This window comes from Psittacula echo, assembly GCF_963264785.1.
Source record: "Psittacula echo genome assembly, chromosome: 26".
NCBI classification, from domain to species: Eukaryota; Metazoa; Chordata; class Aves; order Psittaciformes; family Psittacidae; genus Psittacula; species Psittacula echo.
The window spans coordinates 4,207,304-4,221,754 of NC_137761.1; the positions used below are offsets into that span (position 1 = coordinate 4,207,304).

The 14,451-nt window shown below is 61.0% G+C and overlaps 1 protein-coding gene across 1 annotated transcript; it reads left to right on the top strand.

Moving 5' to 3' along the window:
- Positions 1 to 347: 347 nt before the first annotated feature.
- On the top strand, positions 348 to 749 carry NHLH1 (nescient helix-loop-helix 1; the record flags this gene model as incomplete). The annotated part of the gene is made up of 1 exon (XM_080634918.1): positions 348 to 749. The coding sequence occupies one exon, from the start codon at positions 348 to 350 to the stop codon at positions 747 to 749; it is 402 nt and encodes a 133-aa protein (XP_080491044.1).
- Between the last annotated feature and the right edge of the window lie 13,702 nt (positions 750 to 14,451).

Genomic DNA, 14,451 nt, shown 5'->3' on the forward strand with positions numbered 1-14,451 from the left:
GGTCCTGCCACGGCTGCAAGGGAAGAGCCCGCGATCTCTGAGCGCATACAGGGGATATTTCCTTATCTATCTGTTGATTTTATATGCCTCCCGCCATCTTTCACCCATTATTTATAGCAGACATTGTCGCCCACCCCTTGAGTTTTCCAGGAAAAAGGGAAAAACTTAAAATTCCCTTGCAGAGACTGTGATGAGGATGAAGAGGAAGAGGATAATCAGGAGCCTGCTGTGAGCTGGACGCCTTCTCATTGTAGCAGAGCAGCTCTGCTCCAGTGTCGTGCTTGGGTCAGTCTGTCCTGCCGCATACCCAAAGCATCCATCCGTCTGTCTGCCCTTCTTCCGCAAAGATGATGCTCAATTCGGACCAGACGGAGCTCGACCTGGCCCCGACACACTCCGAGTCCGAATCCGTCTTCAGCGACTGCAGTGGTGTCCACACGGGCAGCATTGAGGACGCCAGCGCTGTCGGTTTGTGCGCTCCATCCCGGATGGAGCCAGGAGAAGCTGTGAAGAAGGATCTGCAGCACCTGAGCCGGGAGGAGCGCCGGCGCCGGCGCCGTGCCACGGCCAAGTACCGGACAGCCCACGCCACGCGGGAGCGCATCCGCGTCGAAGCCTTCAACATGGCCTTTGCGGAGCTGCGGAAGCTGCTGCCCACCCTCCCGCCGGACAAGAAGCTCTCCAAGATCGAGATCCTGCGCCTGGCCATCTGCTACATCTCCTACCTGAACCATGTGCTGGATGTCTGAGCCGCCCAGCCCGTGTCCATCCATCCGGCTGCCACTTCTCCTACCTGAACATGTGCTGGGCATCCGAGCCAAGGGCTCAAATCCGTCCGTCCATCTACGGCCTGAACCACACATCAGGCATCCAAAACACTGTGCCTGTGTTCATCCGTCTGTTCAAAGGGACCACGTCCCCAGCTGTCTGCTCTACCCTCTCTCCTGTATTTCCCCACCACCAAGCCCACGTCCGTCTGTCTTTCCATGCTGCTTGAGTCAGGCTGGGTGTTTGGTCCATCACCATCTGTCTGGCCTGCTGGATCTGCTGCCTGAAGCCTGGGCTGGCCGTGTCTGCTTCCAACTTCTGTCCATCCTTCTGCGGCGCATCCCACCCGTGCTGCCTGCTGGATCCTGAGTCCGTCCGTCTGTCCGCCCCATCTGCTCCCTGACCCACACACAGCAGGAGCCACTGAGCCCGAGCCTGTCCGTGTGGCACCTCTTTAACACGAGCCACAAAGAAATGGACCTGTGAAGCACCATTAGCCCCGGGGGCTTGTCCGTCTGTCTGTCTGCACCTCCTGCCACCAACCACCCCACCAGCACAGCCAGTGTGGGCACTTTGTCTGTCTGCTGCTGTTCTGCCCCTGGGCATCGTGCTGGGCACGTGCAGGACCACATCAGGATGATCCAGGACCATCAGACAGCCCCAGGAGCACCCTCGGGCGCAGAGCAGCTCCCTGGCTTTTCACACCCCTAAAGGATGCACAAAGCGGGGTGCAGCCCTGGCAGGAGCTGGATGCCAGCGGTGGGTTCCCCTTGAGATGGATGGAGCACAGAGGGATGCTCGCTGTGCTGCCTGCCAGGTGCCGGAGCCATTCCAGGCTGGAGCAGCCCCCGGAGGCTCCCCAAGCCCCTCCATTGCACATGGGGTCTCCCCAGAGCTCAGCACTCTGCTCCCCACATCCATGCATCCCAAGCTTTGCCTCCCAGCCCTCTTTTGCACTAGTGCACAGTGAGTGTGAAGCCCCCCTGGTCAGCCCCATGGCACCGATAGGCACAACCACCCCAGGGCACCAGCACTTCATCCCCCCCCCACTTTTCCCTTGTCTCCCATTCGGTGCTCCTGGTGAAAAAGGCTTGGGGAGGGTCACAAGCACAGCACCGGGGACACCAGCACCACATGCAAAGAGGCTTCATCCCTTGGTGCCACGGCCCCCCGTTTACACCAGGACGGCCCTGGTGCAGGGTGACCTTCCACAGGCTGGGGTGAACTGCACTTTACCTGCGGCTGGCAGGGCTGTGGGGCTGGAGAAGGGAGAAAGCGGGCACAGCCCCATCCCCAGCTTCCAGCAGCCGGGATTCACCCTGGTCCCTCCCAGACATGGGTCAGCACTTTGGGAGTGGGAAGGGAAAGCGGAGCCCAGGAGCCTTTTCTCCAGCAAGGGCAGGCTGAGGCTGGGTGAAGCTCATTGCAGAAGTGGATGCTTTGCCTTGCTTTGATGGGGGTTTGCTGGTTGAAGAGCTCATTTTGCACTGGCAGCGGCAAGACCTCCTGGCTCCATCCCACGGGGCCTCTGCTGCCAGCTCCCAGCGCCACCTCGCTCCGTCCCTCCTTCCCTCTCCCCATGGAAGTAGGGAATAATCGCTACCTCTGTCTCACAAGGACTCACCGGTGAATGGGGGATCCTGGAGGGATCATCAGTGCATCCCAGAGCCGGCTCCCCCATCCCCACACCGCAGGGCAGCAGCCGAGCAAAGCCAGAGCAGGGCAGCCCCCCCTTCCCCCCCGCTCCCCAGCCACGTCTCTGTGCCACGAGATATTTATTGAATTAATTTATTGATAAATGTTATTATTATTTATTGGCTGCGTTGTGCACTTTGGGGAAAGGGGACCCAGGAAACAGACCAAGAACATGCAGCCGGAATGACCAGGGTGGAAACCCCCGCTCCGCGCTGTGCCCCAGCGCCTGTTTGTCTTGGCTGGCCAGGCTGGGCAAGGGTTTGGTATTTATGAGTTCACAAGGAAGCTGGGGAGGGGGAAATGAATTCAACTGCAGCAGAAGAGCGATCCTGGACCTGGAGTGCCCGGCTTCCCGTTTGCTTTCTCTTTAATGCTGGTTTTACCCATCCCTTGCGCCGGCGGTGATGGATTCCCCATGCAGGAGTCGATGGCTGTGGAAGGAGGTGATGGGAGGGAGGGCATCACCCAGGGCCCAGGATGGGTCCTCTTGGTGCTCCAAGGGTCCCACCAGCAGCAGATCCGGGTTCATTCCACATCTTTGGCTTTCCCCCACTCCGCAGCCCCCACTTGAGCCCAGTTTGGATTTGCTGGGATAAACAGACCCGGAGCGGCCCAGTCCCTCTGGTGACAGCAGCAGGATGAGGCCATCTGCTCCAGCCATCAGCATTCCCAACCCCACCCAATAAATCACCTTCTCCCTCCCGTGTCCCCCTGGGAAATCAGCGCCGGCACCGACGTCACCCAGCGCTTCCCGGTGTCCCCCAGCCCTGTCCCTGCTCCCTCAGCCCATCCCAAGCTGTGCTGGGAAGCAAGTTTGTGGCTCGTGTCCTTTGTCTGCGTGGATGCGGAGCATCCCCAGGGGCAGGCTGCAGCTGCTCCACCACTTGCTCCAAATTTCTGCCTCTAATCAATTGGCCTCGGCTCAGCAGAGCTGCCTCAAAGGGAAATAATAAACAGAGGGAGGGAGAAGGGAAGGATGAAGGGGACTTCGCACTGGGCAATAGCTCCGATGCGGCACGGAAAGGGACCTCAGCGCTCCCAGGTTCTCTTTACGTCCCAGCACAGGGATTTCTCCCCAGTGATCACCCTTTGGGATGCCCCATGTCCCCGCTGCCTGCAACTAGTCCCAGCCTCCGCGCAGGGATGCTCATGCGGGGTGGCCATCTCCATCCCATCTCCATCCCATCTCCATCCCATCTCCATCCCGTCTCCATCCTCTCTCTGGGAGGTGGGATAGGGTAGTGCAAGCTCCGCACAGCAGCTCCCAAACCTCCTCAGGGCCCGTTGTTCCCGGCTGCCAGCCGCGGCCTTGACATATGGTCCTCATTGTGCCTCGCACAATGGGAACACTCCATGCTTATTCAGATGCTGGTTCTGGCCTTGCTGTCATCTCCGACAGATTGGGTCCCTCGCCTGCTCTTTGTGCTTGGGGGCAGGCAGGGAACAGGCAGCTCAGCTTCTCCTCTACTTCCCAGCTCCCACTTCCCAACTCCTTTCCTATTCCAGCAGCTGTTTCCTTCTCTTTTTCTCCTTCCCTATGCAAATCTCTGTCTTTCCATCCTTCTCCTGGCCTCTGGAGGACACCAGTGCACAGATAGGTGGATGCACAAGGAATGTTTCACAATGGAAAAACAGAACACATGGAAAACAGAACCATGGAATCCCAGCAAGGTTTGGGTTGGAAGGGATGTGAAAGCTCATCCAGCTCCATGGGCAGGGACACCTTCCACTAGAGCAGGGTGCTCCAGCCTGGCCTTGAACACTGCCAGGAACGGGGCAGCCACAGCTCCTCTGGGCACCCTCTTCCCTGTGCTGGCAGACACGAGGGTAACAGAACAGCTCCGCTGCTCCTGCCCGGCTGCGTTTCCGTGTCCCTGCCCTGGGAACAATGAGGTGGGGCCTGTCCCACGTCCCTTCCTGCCCCAGAAGGGAGCAGCCAGGGCAGGATGTGACAGCCCCGGTTGGAAAGGGTGAATCCCTTGTTCCATCCCGCTGCCCAGGCTGCCTGTGCCCCGGTCCCGGGGGTGTCACGGCGGCAGCAGCGGTGTCCCCAGCCCCTCTGTGAGGCACCAGTGCCATCTGCTGGGTCCCTGTGATCAGAACTCCCCTTTCCCCCCCCCCCAGGGCTGGGTACCCCCATCCCCTGCCAGCCAGGCCATGGAGCATCCCTGTGCCCTGCTTTGGGACCCACCCCAAACCCGCTGCAGGTCTCAGGCAGGGCTGGGACTGGGACAAGGGATAAAGGCAAACGGCCCCTGTGTGAGCTTCCCAAAAGCATTCCCTGTTTCCTGCTCGCTTCATGCTTGGCTCAGAGCACAGGATTCCCCCCCCAGGCCACGATGCCAATGGGAGATGGGCATCTGGGAGAGAAAGGCTCTGTCCCAAAAGGAACAAGGTTCTCATTAAATAATATCTGATCCCATGTTTCCAGATGTGGTTGGATGCTGCTCATCCCACCCAGGGAGGGCAGCCACCCTGCTCTCTTCTTTTAGACTCCTAATCCCTGGAGTTATCCACCAGGAGCCTCTGCCCTGCTCCTTATGGAGCACGAAGCCCAGCTCTGCTGCCTTGGGACTGACGAGTATTGGACCTGTCACTGATGGTGTGCAGGGTGGTGGAGCAGCTCTGGGCCAAGAGAGGGGTCTGGTGGGTACAAGGGGACATGTATGGTGGTGTATGAGTGACATGAGGTGTATGAGGGCTTCGGAAGGTCTCCCCTGCTCTGCAGAAGGTCATGGCCAAGCACAAAGCAAGACAGAGCTGGTCCTAGGGAGCCCTTCACCCTCAGGTGATGGATGGGAAGCACCCGGCACCCTGTGTGCTGCTGATCCCGGGTGCTCCACTGGCTGGGCACCTCGCAGAGTCCCGGGAGCAGGGTGCAGAGGGAGGTGACGTCCCTGTAAATCACGAGGTGGAACAATGCGGCCCTTCCCAGCTGGCAGGGAGGCTCCAGCTGGCCAGGAATGAGCTCCCAGGGCCCATTAATCACTCCTGGAGCCTGAACAGGAGCAAGGGGACAGCCCGGGGCAGCTGCAGGGCGAAGGGAGAGCAGAGGGACCCAAACTGGGCCACAGCTCCTGTACCCCTAAGGTTACACCTCAGGACCACTCTGGTGACTTGGCCCATTGAGCCAAGTGGGAAAACAGTGGGATAAGTGTCCCGGGATGAGGCACCACAGAGCAGGAATCACAACGATGGCCCCTAGATAGGCTCCTCAATGATAGCCAAGACCCTCAGTTAAAAGCAGAGGGACAAGGTGGCCAAATCAGGGGTCTCTCTCAAAGTGCCCCCAACTCTGTCCTGCAGCTTGCAGCTCGGTCACCCCTTCCCTCTGACCCAGAACCCAGCCTGGACCACACATTTCTGGCTGCTCCATGGATGGCGCTGGGCACCACCTGCCTCGTGCCTTGGGTCCTGGGGCACACAGGGGCAGGGAGGTGACCCAGAGGGACCCAAAACACATGCGCTGAGCTGGGCCAGAGCTCAGACAGCACAGGACCCCTGCAAGATAGAGGGATGGGATGGGATGGCATGGGATGGCATGGGATGGCATGGGATGGCATGGGATGGGATGGGATGGGATGGGATGGGATGGGATGGGATGGGATGGGATGGGATGGGATGGGATGGGATGGGATGGGATGGGATGGGATGGGATGGGATGGGATGTATAAGCCCCCGCCCCATCGCTCGCTTCCTCCCTCCCCAAACCTTCCCCCCATTGAGGCAAAACAAGCCATTTAAATCCAGCCAATGGCGTGGCGCGCTCTCCTCCCGGCGCACGCCATTGGCCAGCGCAGGGAGGCGGGCCCGGTCCCTTCCCAGCCTCTCTCATTGATATCAAGCGCCCGGCGCGGCTGTTCCGGGCAGGTGACGCTTCCCCTCCGCGGCTCTTGTTCCTCAGTTCCCACGGCCCCATTGGGGAGGGGTGTGGGGGGGGGCAGATGTCATTGGGGGTCCCTCCCTCAGTAGCAGAGGGAGTTGCCCTGCTCCAAAGACCTGAGAGCCCCCAACCTCTTACTTCCCCCCCATAAAGGACCCCCACTTCCCTGGGGGGGGCACGGCCCTGTCTGTTCCAGCCCCCCGGCTCCACTTTGTCCTGGGGGGGGGCTGCAGAGGGTGCTGTCCCCTGTCCCCCCTCACCGCGTGTCCCTTGTCGCTGGGGGAACCTAGGGCCGGGGTCTGCCGCGCGCTCCCATCCAGCTCGGTGCGGCGGGGGGGTGCTCCGGGCTGTATCCCGGCACCGGGAAAATCCCGCGTGCCGGGACCTAATCCCGGTCCGGACACGCGGGGACAGAGCCAGAGCCGGGCCATGGACCGAGTTCCGGGGGGGGGGACACCCGAGGGGCACGGGCTTCTCCTGGCCCCCACCCCAGAGCAGCTCGGCCTGGCAGAGAACGGGGGGGAACGGGGGCACGGCCCCGGGGCTGTCACCCCTCGGGGGCACCTTTCCCAGGGTGAAGGCTCCTTTCTGGCCTAGCCCTACCCGGGCTCAGGGGGGGTCACTTGGGGGGGCCCCGGACACGAGTGGGGGGGCCCGAATCTCGTGAAGCTTCAGCCTCAGCCCCCCCCACCCTGCAATCAGCGGGGACCCCCGCGCACCCCCATCTCCGCCATCCCCACCCACGGGTGCGGGTCCACACGGAGGGGGGACCCCATCCTCATCAGCAGGTACCGAGGCGGGGTCAAGCCGGGGTTGGGGGGGGGATGTGTGCACCCCCCCCAGACAATGGCCCTGGAGCGCGGAGCGGAGACAATGGGCGGGCGCGGGGGGAGCGGCCGGGAACAGCGGCGCGGGCGGGGGCTGCGGGCCGGGGAGCGGCGGAGCGGGGCTGGGGGGGCCGCTCCGCTGGGATTCGGGGTTTCCTCCGCCTCCTCCTCCTCTTCCTCCTCCTCCTCCTCCTCCTCCATCGCCGCAGCAGCAGCAGCAGCCCCGGGATTTCGGTGCCGGGGGGGGCGGGACGCGCACAAAGGTGCGGCGGCGATGGTGAGTGCGGGGGGGAACCATGGCGGGGGGAACCGGGGAGCGGAGCGAGCCCCGCGGGGAGCGGGACCGGGCTGGGCTGGGCGAGCCCCGCAGGATGGGCCTGGGAAGCCGGGGACTTTCCTGGGCCGGCGGCCAGGCGGGGAGCGGCTGCGGGGCGAGCCCCGCTCCCGCGGGTGCTGCTGCGTGGTGCGGAGGATGCGGGGCTCCCCATAACCCCCCCTTTTCCCAGCCGGGGTACGGGGGGCGCTGGGGATGCTGCCGGGGTCGGCCCCGCGCCCAGGGTGCTGCTCGCTCCCGTTTCCCAGGGCTCCGCTGGCCTTTGGGAGTCTCCCGGTGGGTGCCGCAGCGAGGCCGGGTCCTCCCGGCTGGATGCAGCCTGGCACCGGTGCCGGTGGCTTTCCCGCTCTGCGATGGGAATGCTTACATTGGAGTTTACTGGCCTCGGCTGCGGGCAACCACCCAGCGGCCTCCGAGCCCTTTGTGCCCAGCATGGGTGTAAGCGCTGGGCTTCCTCCCTGCAAGCAATGAGGGGGATGAAGGTGGGCATCCATAGGGCACCCACCCCACTACCTGCCTTACACCAGGGCTGGGTGGCTGCTCGGAGGGAGGAGAAAGCACGAAAGCAGGCGATGCGCCTGCCAGATCCATGACATCCATAAGGCAGGGTCTGTCCCTGCCGGAATGCTCACCTGCAAGAGACCCGGCCGGATTCTGATCCGGTTTATCTTGGTCCCATCCTGGCACCTTGCCCTGAGCCAACAGGGAGTTCCCTCCACTCTACACTGGGTGCGAGCGCAGACACCGGCCCGGCTGCTCTGTCTGGGGTGAGAGGCTTTATTTCCTTAGGAGAGGGCGTAGAGGCTGTTTTCCCCCTCCAGGCCTTGGTATAATAATAACCAAGGCAGAGGTTAAAAAGAAAAGAGAAGAAGAATTAAATATTATCTCCATGGAGCCTCTGGGAACGGCTGTTGCTTAATCACAGCAATTCGGGATTGTGCTGGGACCAAGCTGGGCTCAGAGGCAGCCTGAGTCAGATGTGATCTCTGCACAGGGCTTCTCTGTATTTACACTGCCTTTGTGCCGGGGGGGAGCTCAGGATGAGACCTGGTTTAATTAGCAGCTGATGTCATTGAAGCCGGTGACTGCTCCTCACTGGGTGATGGTTGCAGGGTGCTGGGTCCCTTTGGGCAGCCCCATCCTGAGGACATTGCTCAGGGGATGGGCACAGGGCTGGGGTCATCGCCTGCCAACCCCCTGCTCCTTCAGCTCCCTTCAAAGGGAGCTGTTTCCATCAGCTCACAGACAATGGAGCTGGAGGGAGCTGGGGGCAAGCAGGGAGCCCATCTCCCCGGTGTCAGGCCGGGCTGAATCAGCCCCAGGTCTTTGGTCCTGCTTTGGTTCTGTTGTCTGAGGCCTAGCAGATGCTTTATGGCTTTATTGTCCAGGAGGGATGCTCAGGAAGGGACCTTGGGGAAAAGCACCAGCCTTGGCTGCCCTTCCCTGGCTCAGATCCATGGGCATCACCAAAGCTGGACCCCACGCCAGGGATTCTTTGCTTCCAAAGGTGTTTCCCACCTTGGGCTTAGCATGGCCCCACCTCGAGCCCCACGGTCGGTGAGTGAATGTGGTCGCCTCGCTCCTTGCCTGGACCCAGATGGATCCTGTCTCCACGCTGCTTTTCCAGGCTCTGAGAGGCAGATGATGCTGCCTGCCCAGCGCAGCCTCGCAGGATTTAGTAGGGTTAAGGATTAGGCACCCAGAGCTGATGGAGCAGAACCAGAACTGACCTAAAAGCACTCTGCAAGTGTCCCTTTGGGGGAGGAACTGACCTTTTTGGGTGTCACTGCAGCGCCTTGGGACAGAGCTTCCAACGATGCTCTTTGAGAACACGCTGAAATCAAAGCAACAGCCTGGACCATGAGGATGGATCCCTGCACCTCCTTGGCCTGCCCCATCCAAGCATCCTGCAGCACCACTTGGATGCTCATGAACAGCAGAGAAGCAGCCTGGGAGTCTGGGGTTTGCATTCTCCTGTGCTCCGGGGTGACCATAGGTTTGTGCCAGCATTCCAGAGGTGCCACCGGTGTGGCTGGAGCAGGGGAGGACAGGGAGATGTGATTTTGGGTGACCTGGCAGCTTCAGTGTCTCACCATGGGGCTGGCCATGTGCTGGGTGCGCATCACGGTGCCATCCCTCTGCTGTTCCCAGCACCAGGAGCCACGAGGGTGAAGCTGCTGCTCATCCCAGGGAGCCCTGAGTGCTCCCTGTGAGCCCGGGATGAGGCACATGGAGGATGTGGATGTGGGCTGGGCACCAAGCCCTGGGATGGGAGGGATGGAGCAGGTAATGGGGAGCTCAGCTGCCCGCAGGACCCCCCGTTAGCATCCCTTGGTGCTGGCATGTTTTGCAATGCAAATTCCTTTTTCTCTTTGCACCAAGCCCTGTTCTCATGCAAATCCCAAGGTTTTGTCCATGTTTTTCCTCCCTCTGGTTCTAGATCTCGGTGCAATCATTTTTACCTGCGTGGAAGCATCTAATGCATCCCCACTCCAACCTCCATCCCTCCCGGACAAGCAGTGGGATTGAAATGCCGGGCTTTGTCCTGTAGTGGGAATTCCCTGCTGGAGGAACCTTGGTGAGGGACTGGACGTTCCTGTGGATATTGTGACAATCCCGAGTGATCCTAATTAAAGCTGGCAGTTTGGAAGGGATCTTAAACCTTCTGCATCCAAGCTGACGCTGAGCGATTGGAGAGCAGAATGAGACCCCATGGGGGAGTTGCATTAAGGCACTTGGGCTTCCCACGGGCCTTTCCCGCATCCCTCTGATGCTCCCGGTCGTGCCAATGGACCAAAGAGCTGGAAGTTTGTGGATTCCTCACAGTGGTGGCATCTGCAGGGCTGGGGTTGGACTGGGGCTTTCCCAGCCACGGGAAGGAATGGAGCGGCCTCTGGATTGAGGGATGTGCGGTGAGCTCCCTGGGAAGACTCCTATGGCTGGGAATGCTCCTATTGTGTGGAGGCAGCAAGGCGTGCGTGTGTAGCCAAGCAAGCAAATGTGCCACTCGGCAGAGCCCTGGGCTGGGGCTGGGAGCTGCTTCCCATTCCCAGGCTGGTTTTGGTGATCCACCAGCAGCATTCCCACCATTGGCATTGCTCCGTGGTGTCCGTGGGGTGAGACAGGAGAGCCCAGGCAGGGCTAAGGCTCTTATTGGGTTTCCTGCCTGTGCATCCGCTGCTGTGGACTCCAGCTTGTGGCGTGCCTCAGCTTCTGCAGCCCGGTCATGGGCAGAGCCCTGCTTCCAGCCCTCCTGGGCTTACTGGGAGGAGAACCAGGGGTGGAATCACGTGCCGGGAATCCAGGACCCCAGGGTCCTCCTGGCCCGCTCCGTGACTCAGTTTCCCCATCACCGTGATGCTCATTGGGTTTAGCAGGCGATTCCCGGCAGTGGGAAGCTGGGGATGGATGAAATAAGGAGGCTTTCCCATCTCAAAACACTTGGATCTGGTTTCCTTGGAGCATTTGAATGCCAAAGTGTTTGAGGTTCATGGACTCAAAGGCAGCAGGGACGGTGGCAGCAGCCTTTTGGACCGCCCTGAAGCCCCGGCTCTGCTTTGAACCCTGTGATGTGCTCCAGCATCATCCCGAGAAGCCATCCAGTCTGGACTTGAAGGTGTCAGGAGATGATGGCAAATCCCCTCCTCCCCTGGGGGTTTGCTGGGCTGGCTCATCACCTCCCTATTAGAAATGTGAGGTTTCCTCCTTTGCATGTGTCTGGCTCTGGCTCCCAGCCCTCGGCGCTTGCTCGGCGTCTCCGTGGGCTCGCTAAGGCAAAGCTGCTGCTCCTCCTGGAGACAAGGATCCATTCCCAGCCTCTCCACCTCCACCTGGTGCTGCTCAACCGGCTTTTCCCTGCTCTGCTGGGCAAAGCATCAACAACCAAAATCCCTTTCTTCTCCACCGGAGTGGCCGAGCTGTTCCAGAGGCCATGGGACCAGAGGACAAGGACCGGTGGAATGGCTGCTGGATTCACAGATTAACCCTGCAGGACTCCTGGGTTGGAGGTTGTTCCCTCTGCCAGCCTTTGCTGGGGGGAGAGCTTGGTTGGTTTGGTCCCAGTCCTCACCAGCAGGATCCTGGGTCCGGATGCGGAGGTAGCCCTTGGTTCATGCATGGATCGTGCTGGAGCCGCTGCTCTGCCTTGGGAAAGGGCCCCAAAGCCTCTGCCCATGATCTCCGTGCTGTCACCAGCTTGGGAGCCAGGGGCTGCGCTCACTGCAGCCCTTCCCATGGCTTGTTGCTTGCTCCCCACAGAACAATGTCCATTGGGACATGGCTTGCTCCAGTCTGGATGGATTAACCCCCACCTCCCAGCTCTGACTTTGCCTCTGGGAGCTGGACAGCCCCAGGGTCCCCACGCCACCAGTGCAACCGTGGGGACCCCTGACTTGGGGGTGGCCTTGAAGTGTGGCCACAGCATTGTGGTGCCTGAGGAGCATTGAACCCATGGGGTGATGCCTTGAATGAGTTGGAAAACCCCATCCTGATTTTGGCTGATGCATCAGCTGCGCCTCTCCATGGTGCCTGGCTCTGGCTGGAGGGGCCAGAGCAGTGCTTGGGCTGGCTCTGGACACCTCATATCCCATGGCAGGACGGTGCTGGTGGTACAGGGCAGGATGCCATGCACTGTGGAGGTGATGCCAGGGCAGGATTTGGGTTTGTGGTGGTGTCTGGGGGGTGGGTTTCAAACCCACCCTCATTTTCTTCCCCTTCCCGAGTGCTCCTCAGGGGTTAGGACGGATGTGCCAGAGGAAACAGGGGTGGGTGACCTGCAGCACAAGGACCTCAGCTCGTGCTGTGCCTCTCCCCTAAACACACGCCTGGGTGGCTGCCACTGCACACGCGTGGTCCAGATCCCTGGGGATGCGATGCCCCACGCGTCCCTGCACCGCAGCGGCACCGGGCTCCTCATTTCCTCCTCTCTTCCTTCCCCCAGCTCTACCGCGGACCCCCGCCGCGAGCACCCATCCCGTGACCACCCCCTCCATGCGCAGCCCCCATCCCGCTGGATGCCGGCCCCAGCGGAGGCTCAGGATGCTCCAAGTGCCTCGGTGACCGCGGGGACAGCACCGCCTGCAGCCGCAGGGCCCCGCCGGTGAGTGCCAGCTGCAGCCCCATCCCGATGCTCGTCATGGGCCAGGCTGGGACAAGCCTGCCCCAGGCCCCCTGTGCTGATGAGGCCCCTGCATTGTTCCCAGCAGAAACTCAATCCCTGCCTGCAAACAAAGCCCAGAAGAGCGGGGGGGGCTGGCAGGAGACTGGGGGGGTCCTTTCTCTCCCAGCCCCATCCCCCATGGAAGCTGGGAATGCCGGGACAAGCTCCGGACCCTGTTGCCATCTCCTAGACAACCGGTGGGGGGGTGGGGTGGGTTGTTGCCATAGTGATAAACATGTGAGCATCCAGCATCCGGGACAAAAGGACCCCCCCATGCACTTTTTTGCCTCCCTGACCCCATCTCCCCCCTTCTTGAGACTTCGGAAAAGAGGCCAAAAGACATTTGGCTTTTATTTGGTCAAAATGGCATTGCCATGGTTACCCGGCACGGGTCCACCCCCAAACACAGCACAAGGAGCTTGGGGCTTGGGGGATGCCCAACTCCTGCATCCCCCCAGCACCCTGAGGGGGGATCAGGCAGGACCCCTCTGATAGGGTCCAGCGCCCCCCAGCACGGGTCAGGCAGCACCATGGCCCCGGTGGCTCCCACCAGTGTCCAGGTCCCTTTCCTGGCAGGATCACAGCCCCAGCTCCGAACCCATGGCAGGGCTGTGAGCAGCTTGGGGGTCCCCAACACCAGTGGGGGACCTGGGCTGGGACCCCAGGAGAGCACTAAGGCAGATCCTGCCTTTGCCAAGGAGTTCTTTTCCCAGCCCAGCAGAGGATGACGTAGGTGGGGATTGGAGACCTTACTGCAGCCTTTCCATACCTAAAGGGGCTACAGGAAACCTGGAGAGGGGCTTTGGACAAGGGCCTGTAGGGACAGGCCAAGGGGAATGGCTTTAACCTGCCAGAGGGGAGACTGAGACGAGCTCTTAGGCAGAAGCTCTTCCCTGTGAGGGTGCTGAGGCGCTGGCCCAGGGTGCCCAGAGAGGCTGTGGCTGCCCCATCCCTGGCACTGCTCAAGGCCAGGTTGGATGCAGCTTGGAGCAAGCTGCTCCAGTGGAAGGGGTCCCTTTAGATGAGCTTTAAGTTCCCTTCCAACCCAAACCAGTCTGGGATTCTAGGACCATGTCTGTATGTATTTATATACTTGTGTGTCTACAAAAGGCTGCAGTGGGAGTTTGGGGCTGGCTCATAACCATGTGGTAGCCATGAGTAAGTGCTCAGGGTGATGCTATCTGCCCCGAGACAGCCTTGTGATGCTGAACCAGCCTCTGGATGCAGCTGGGCTGGCCCAGGCCAGCGCTGCCATCCCCAGAGCCCCCCCAGTGTCTCCTGGAGCAATTCCAGGTGATGCAGGCACTGGGAGCGGAGCCGGAGCCAGTGTGGAGCGATGCTCTGCAGCACACACTGGGGCTCCCAAACTGATCTGCTGGGTGTGAGATCCCGGCTCCGTGCTGGGAAGCGTGTCCAGGCAGAGCCCTGCACTGCGAGATGGGCCTGAAACGTTGCCTGCACCCAATTATTCATTCCTGTTTCTGTTTCTTTTTCTCGTGGCCCCCACCCTCAGCACCCTTTTGGCAGTTAAAATCCTGGTTGTGGTAGTAATGGAAGTGTAAATCACCCGAAGCAGAAGCTCCTCTGCGCTATGGTTGCGAAAGGGGAAGGGGCTGCCCCAAACTCGAGTAGGGGAGCAAACAGAAAGGGCCCCAAGATGCCCCAGATTCCTTTTCCCTGCCCATGTCCCGTCTGTGTTTGCCACCAGGGCTGGAGCTGCGGTGGTGCAGGGATAACACAGGCGGTGGTGAGGGGATGCTCGCCAGCATCCCGAGGGATTGCTGGA